Source organism: Rhododendron vialii, chromosome 13a (assembly GCF_030253575.1).
Source record: "Rhododendron vialii isolate Sample 1 chromosome 13a, ASM3025357v1".
NCBI classification, from domain to species: Eukaryota; Viridiplantae; Streptophyta; class Magnoliopsida; order Ericales; family Ericaceae; genus Rhododendron; species Rhododendron vialii.
The window spans coordinates 11,054,855-11,062,646 of NC_080569.1; the positions used below are offsets into that span (position 1 = coordinate 11,054,855).

The window sequence follows — 7,792 nt, forward strand, 5'->3', positions numbered from 1 at the left end:
AACAAACAAATATATGATGTATGAAACATGGATAATTTACCATTAAAAAATGACAATGTTCTATGAAATAATTACCATTCAAAATTGTCTAATTTTCAAGTAAACGCCCACAAAAAATTGAAAAATATACCACCAACTAGCTTCTCTTGACAATGAATTCTTGTTAGCAAATTTATATCATGGAATTACATAGCATCAAATCTCATCGGTGTGTATGACATGATAAGTTGACCACAATTTCACATATTTTCTTCCTTTATCAAGTTGGTCAACCACACAACAAAAAATCATTCTGTCCTTTGATCTTAATTCACAGATCATGGCTAAATTACCATCAGAAAAGGGAAAATGTGAACAGGGTTACATGATTAAATTATCATCATTCTTGAAAACTATAATGTTTCATGACCATTCTTATTCTACGTTCATTCCAATTATTAAAACATGACATACTCAAACAATATAGCATTGCAATCATGGAATGTAACAATATAGCATTAAAATCATGGAATGTAACTTGCACAATTGATGAGGTGATCATGTTTAATGTGTCCATGATAAAATGACCATATTTAATGAAATACTAACCATTAAATATTGTCTAACTTTCAAGTAAACTGGACTTGCCCAAAATAAAAAGAAAAATATACCAGCAACTACCTTCACTTGACAATGAACTCTGGTTGGCAAATTTATATCATGGAACACGGATTATACAGCATCAAAACTCATTGGTGGGTATAACATGATAAGTTGACAACAACTTCACATGTTTCATTGTTTTATCAAGTTGGCCAACCAAACAACAAAAAGTCATACTCTCCTTTGATCTTAATTCATGGAACATGGCTAAATTACCATCAGAAAATGAAAAAACGCGAACACCGTTACATGATTAAATTACCATGACGATTACAACATTTCATGACCATTCAAATTCTACGTTCATACTGATTATTAAAACATGACATACCTAAACAATATAGCATTGAAATCAATTTTGATTACAACACGCAGCAAGACATATTTTCCATTACATGGTTATATTATCAGCAAGACGAACCAACAAACTTATTTAAAAACGAAGTCGAAATCATGAATTGAACAAGATTAGCATTAATCTCACCGAATTATGCCATGCAGCTTAACCAAGTGATTTATGCCTTATTGCGACACACAATAACAAACTTAGCACAATGGCCACAAATATATCAGCTTTATTCGCGTAACCTAGCTCCAACCGTCAAATACAAACCCACAAAACGAAGAATAAAAGGGGGTGTAATGGATAAACTTACAAATTCTGGTCATGTCTGTTTCATCCCCTTCTTCTCCGCCGGTGGCTTCAACCACGAAGGACTTGATTAATTTGTGGCGTGGCGTTTTTTTTCGCAAAAAACCCCCATTCGGAAAAGATGGGGGAATGCATATGCAGTTGTTTGCCGCCAGAATCCGCAACAATGGACGACGACCTTGCTCTGGTTCTTGGGACAACGGACTTCCTTGGGTTCTCTGCCTGGTATGGGTTTCAACAGTCTAGGGTTATACAGAAGTTTTGAGCTCCAAAATCGAATAGAGGGGTTCGTTACAGATCGATTTGGTAGATCAATATCATCCACGCCAATCTTGGGATGTGATTGCGAGATTTTCGTGGGACTGGGAGCCAGATGAATCGAGATTCTCGCGAGGACGGAATTGATTAGGAATTCATCCCAAAAATCGACGCTAAATATATAATAGAAAAAATATATATATAGCAACAATATAAGGGCATCTCCGGCATTTAAAGTAGTAGGAGGACGGAAACATAAGTACCCTGAGAGGGCAGGATGAAAACATAAGTGCGTGGGGGAATTAGGACGATTTATTAAGCCTCCCTATATAAAACCGAGATATATACATAGCTAGCCCAAGTGGTAAGATGATCCCTTTACCTTCTTGTAAGGTCCCATTTCCTACCCTTCTTAGATTAGGCTACAATAGATAGGTTTCTTGCTTGTACACGAAAAAACTTATTCGATAAACCCATGGATCAGAACTTAGGTCATGGACCAAGTAATGTCAACCACACCCTCCTCCTTATTCAGTCCCAATGCGTCCCACACCGCATCCGAACCATCAACTATGTTATTCTTGCACGGTGTTTGTCCGGCGTGCTCCGCGTCGCAACCTTGCCTTGAGTCACACTCATCCACCACCTTCGCGTCCACGCTCCAACCATTACTAGCCCGAACACGGATCATCTGGTTGCATCGTGTCCCACCGTTGTACCACCCGGTTGAAAGGGCAACGATCGGGTTTTTATTGGAGTGGTACTTTCCGTCGCACTCCGATGGGCCCCCGCCATCCCCTCCTTGACTAAAATCATTGTTTGTGAGCTTGGCCGGTGTAAAGGACGTAACGGTAGGGGAGCAATCATACGTAGGGTACGATTTACCTGTGGAAAGACTTAATAATTAAACACTGACACTATATAATTCAGAGATGAAATTTATCAACTTATCAAAAAGAAAATCTAATATATTAGCAAATAATAAAAATTGCATGAATCAAGAACACTAATAACCGAAAAAATCTAGCAAATAATAATCGATGGAAGACATAGACATATCAATTCTTGCTCAATTTACCATAAATAAATGTTAACAAAAGCTGATGTAGTACCTTCCCCAAACGTATTTTGTTAGCAAAAGACCTACTTTTGGAGCACATATGTCTAAAATTGTTTGGAGCTCGTGAAAGTGATGGAATTAAAAAGGGTGAGAAAATAATTATAATAGGAAAAACCATGTCATGGAAGTATGGAGGAAATTTTTATGGGCTCAGCAATTTGTTTTGTTATTTTCACCCTTTGTTCTTCTCAAACCAACAAGGAAAGTCAAATTTAGAAGAATTAAAGACCTAAATTCCATTAATACAACTGGAACCCTATAGTGAGCAAGTCCCTACAGGGTATAGTGATCATCCGGACCGTTCTATTTCCCGATCAATGGTCTAGATTCATTGTTAACTTTTACTGGTAAGAGTGAACAAACATATATAAACCATTGATTGTCGAGATGAACGGTTCGGATTGCGCATTAATTATAGGAGGCGCTACAGGATTGCTCACTATAGTTCCCCGATTTGTACGTACCCCTGCACGTGAGAGTGCCCAATGGTTTACATCCGCCGGGCTGAGGGGAAGGAGTGGTTCCCTGGCATATGTGGGTTCCCAAGTCGGGGTCGTCGTTGCATTTTCTGTTGATGCAAATGAGTCTACCGTTGCAATCGTTGAGGGTTCGACATGGTTCGTTGCAGTAGGAGATAGAAACCACAAGAGGAGGAAGGGATATGAGCTTCAACAAAAGGTAAATTAGCAGGGAAAGCAATCTTGATTTCCCCATTTTAATGAAGGGCTAGCTGGAACTTGGAAGGCTTCTCTCTCTATGAAAAGGGTGTGGGTTGGGGTAGAGAGTTTGCATGGGGCTTGTATACTAGACCTGAATGTTAGGCGGATTGGCACTCGAAGTGTGATGATGCTTAAAAATTAAAAATTATGAAGTGAAATACTTGAAAATGGATGGAGAGAATATTTATCTAGCGGAGGGGTTGGAAGTACTTCAAAAGGGGGGCAGAAGTATCAAGGAAATGAGGGGAATTTGGTTTCCTATGCCTATGCCAATGGCTATAGCTATCATTTGGACAATTTAGAAAGCGAAGAATGATCTTACTGTTGAAATTTGGGATCCCAAGTGGGGATTCTATCAATTTTAAGCTGACATTTTGGGCAAAGTCAAGTACCAAAACCATTAAATATTTGGCACGATCTGGTATACTATTTGCAGAGCATTAAGGAGGGTGGTGGCCATTAAGGAGGGTCAAGGGTGGTTGGCCTGGCGGCCACTACCAATTCTATTTTCCATGCTCTTGACTTGACTCTGGTTGGTCTCTTGTTAACCACGTTTTTTTGCCGGGAGGGCACGTGATTTGCTTGGGTGTAGTTGTCAACATAATTAGAATGCGCTTTCCTTTAGCTAGATATGATGCCTCATCTCCCTTTCTTCGTTTAATCACCTTGAAAGATATGATGCCTCATCTCCCTTTTTTGGTTTGATCATGAAGTTTGAGATTACTAAAATTCCTTTTGCTGTTAAAAAAAGCTGAATATATAATTAAAAGTACTATCATTATATTACTATACTACTACTAAGATAAGAGAATTTAAAAATGAACCGTGGCTCGTATTTTTCTTCCGTTTGTATCCCTGGTTTTGAGTTAGAATTCAGGGTAGGGTTTATCCAGATTGGGAAACGCTGTAGTGCATTGAGTGTAGTGCGCTGTGTAGTACAGCATCGTAGCTAGGGTCGGCCCGCGGTATTTGGGCGCCCAAGGCCTGTTCTAAGAATGATGCCATAAATGCTTGACAATATTTACGGAAAAAAAAAAACAGTCAAAGAAAGCCAAAACTATAGTATTAAATTAAATCCCCATAACACATATATATATATATATATATATATATATATATATTTCAAAAATTGAAATTTCCCTTCAAAACTATTTTAATTTTAATTCCGATACTTGCTGCCCACCTGTTGCTTTCACGTGCAACCACTCTTGTGAGCAAATGGAACATGTAGAGTAGAGGGCTTTATAGGTGAACACTTTGCCAATTGAGCCTTTGCTCTGTCGATGTGGGACAAATAAATTGCAAAACAAAGTCTCCCACCTATAGTCTCACATCGCTAGTTGAAGGAAACAATGAAGGCAAATAATCTTTTATAAGTAGAAAGTTTTACTGCCTCAGTATCAATACTCAAGAGACTGGGCCTTGCTTCTGAAATTTGGACTTGGCCTTTCCTGAAAAGAGTCCTACCCAATCCAAATACTAAAAAAAATTGGGGTGCCCCAAAAATTGAGCATCTTGAGGATGCCCAAGGCCCAGGCCTTGTGGGCGTTGCACTGATCGTAACCGTCCAAAAGTGTTTTCAATGGTTCAGCATCTAATTACATCCTTTTCTTTTCTCAAATGTCGGCTTTTGTGGAAAAATGGAAAACGCAACCTGTTTCAACCCAGACAACCGTAGTGCAGATATTGAAAATTTTTTTTTTTGCACGTGCAATGGAGTTGGAGTGGCATTCCATCAAGTTCCACAGAAGTGTAAGAACCCAACAACACCCTCATCGATCAGTCTTGGCTGGCAATCTCCGGAATGTGATTTCTTCAAGCTCAACACGAACGGAGCCGCAAAAAGAAACCCAGGCCTTGCCACTGGCGGAGGGCTCATTCGAGACCGTTTGGGCGTATGGATTTGCAATTTTAGCAGAAAACATTGGCCATGCGACTAGTCTAGCTAGCGGGTGAGGTACGGGGATAACGGGATGGACTCAAAATGGTCTTTTGGTCGCAACGTGAGCCAGCTAGTTGTCTAAGTGCGTGGATGCTCAAGCCGTCATATATTGATATCAATTTTTTTTTTTTTGATTGGCATACATTGATATCTTTAATTATCAGAAAGCAAATTGACAGAGCTCAATGGAAAAAAAAGATTCATGTAGCCGACCCTAAATAATTGAGACATAAGACTCGATTTAGTTTGGTTAAAGCCAATTGACAAAATCGTCTCAACGATCGAACACTTGACCAGCTGGGAGTGTACCCATAGTTTCCATATATTAAGGCAATAGATGCGCTGGTGGTTTAGCTAATCTTGGATGCAACAAGCCTGTTGGACTACAAATTTAAAGTATGAGATTAGGAAATTAATTGACTATGGCTTAGGCTAGTTTTATTTGATGTATCTAAATCGTGTATATATTAGTACATATACACATACGCACATATGGTTCGGTTTAGATTGAAACTGGAACCGTTAACATAAATTCACAGACCAAACCATTAAACATGGTTTAAATTTTTTTGAAACCGGAGCCAAACTACACTACTAAAAAATCAAAAGTTTAGATAGGTTTGGACCGGATTCGCGGATTGACGTTTTTTTTTCTTACCCCTATTAATTTATCCACTACAGCATGCATTGTAGCACCATAACAGAAGTTTTAGTTTCCTCAATAGACCAAGTAATGTTAACCACACCAACTTCCTTATTCAGTCCCAATGCCTCCCACACCGCATCCGATCCATTCACAATGTCATTCCCGCACGGTGGTTGTTCGGCATGCTCTGCATCACAACCATTCCTTGAGTCGCACTCGTCCACCACCTTTGCTTTCACGCTCCGACCATTATTAGCCCGAATATGGATCACCTGGTTGCATCGTGTCCCGCCGTTGTACCACCCAGTTGAAAGGGCAACGATAAGGTTTTTATTGGAGTGGTACTTTCCATCGCACTCCGACGGGCCCCCGCCGTCCCCTCCTTGACTGAAATCATTGTTTGTGAGTTTGGCCGGTGTAGAGGACGTAATGGGAGGGGAGCATGAATACTTGGGGTACGAAAAACCTGCATGTTGAAAGATTTAATAAACACTAGTAGTACTAGATAATTCATAGAAGAAATTTATTCTACCTATTGTCAAAAAGAGAATCTAATTAATAAAGTACGTACTCTAGCAAACAATTCAAATTGCATGAGTATTCGAGAATATTAATAAACGGGAAATAATTAAGAATGTAATGGCGAAAAGCATTGTAAATTGAGAAGAAACTTCACAAAGTTTAAACAAGTTTGTGATCCATAAAGGGGACAATAAGTCTTCGTTTAATTAATTTTCATATCTGTCTATGTTCGATCGATCGTTCACGTTATTCTGGCATTTGATGGTAATTCCGAAAAAAAAATACAATCCAGCGTTTTTGAATGGTATAGTTAGCATAATCGAGGGCAGATTGAGACGTCAATTCTTGCTTAATTTACCTAAATTGTCAAAAAATGTTATTTAGTGCCATTCACAAAACATACTTTTAGCAATAGATCGACACTACTCGTAACGCACGTCTTAGAATTTTGGAACTAACGGTCCGTTTGGAACTTATGAAAGCGATACAAAATAGTAGTAATTAGGAAGGAAAGTGCAAATTAAAGAAGTATTTAGAAATCTAATTACTTTATTTTGTTTTTTCCTCCCATCTTTCTTCTCAAACCAAACAAAAGAAGGGGAAAATCTTTTATTTTTCTCTTCACTTCTTTTCATTTCCTTGAGTTTCATAAAAACCAGAAAAAAAAAAAAAAACCTTTCAAAAAAATAATTAACGAAATAGAGTAGATTAGTAACACTGAAATTAGAAGAATTGGAGAGAGAGAAAAAAACACAAACATTACGCACCGTTGCACGTGAGAGTGCCTGATGGTTGACAACCGTCGGAAGGAGGAGGAGGAGCAGTGGTTGCCCGGCATATGTGGGTCTGTTCGGTGGGATCGTCGTTGCATTTTCCGTTGATGCAAATGAGCTTACCGTCACAGTCATTAAGGTCTCGACATGGTTCGTTGCAGTTGGAGATAGAAACCACTTGAGGAGGAAAAGTTATGAGCTTCAACAAAAGGTAAGTAATTAGGAAAACCAATGTTGATTTTCCCATTAATGAAGGTTGCAAGGCTAAATTATTATCTCTAAAAGGGTGTCGGTTGGGGTTGAGAGTTTGCAAAGGCTTCCTTGTTCTCTTTCTCTTCTCAAAAAGAATTTTTCAAAAAATTCCCCTTAGATTCTCCCTACTTCCACTATTTTTTTCTCTATCTCTCTCCACTTACTACCCCTACTATTTTTCAAAAAACTTTTCAAAACACAATCCAAACTTATAGTACCTACCTAGCTCCGTCCCAAAATCTTTATCCGGTCCTAAAAAACGATAA

General features: G+C 38.7%; 2 protein-coding genes across 2 annotated transcripts; both read right to left on the bottom strand.

Moving 5' to 3' along the window:
• Nucleotides 1–1,951: 1,951 nt before the first annotated feature.
• On the bottom strand, nucleotides 1,952–3,535 carry LOC131314933 (kiwellin-like). The gene is made up of 2 exons (XM_058343894.1): nucleotides 3,137–3,535; nucleotides 1,952–2,437 (listed from the first exon to the last, which is right to left on the bottom strand). Exons 1-2 carry the CDS (start codon nucleotides 3,384–3,386, stop codon nucleotides 2,040–2,042), a joined length of 648 nt encoding a protein of 215 aa, XP_058199877.1. The 5' UTR covers nucleotides 3,387–3,535; the 3' UTR covers nucleotides 1,952–2,039.
• A 2,153-nt stretch (nucleotides 3,536–5,688) lies between these two features.
• On the bottom strand, nucleotides 5,689–7,584 carry LOC131314931 (kiwellin-like). Its single transcript, XM_058343892.1, has 2 exons — nucleotides 7,269–7,584; nucleotides 5,689–6,445 (listed from the first exon to the last, which is right to left on the bottom strand). The coding sequence occupies exons 1-2, from the start codon at nucleotides 7,519–7,521 to the stop codon at nucleotides 6,009–6,011; spliced, it is 690 nt and encodes a 229-aa protein (XP_058199875.1). The 5' UTR covers nucleotides 7,522–7,584; the 3' UTR covers nucleotides 5,689–6,008.
• Between the last annotated feature and the right edge of the window lie 208 nt (nucleotides 7,585–7,792).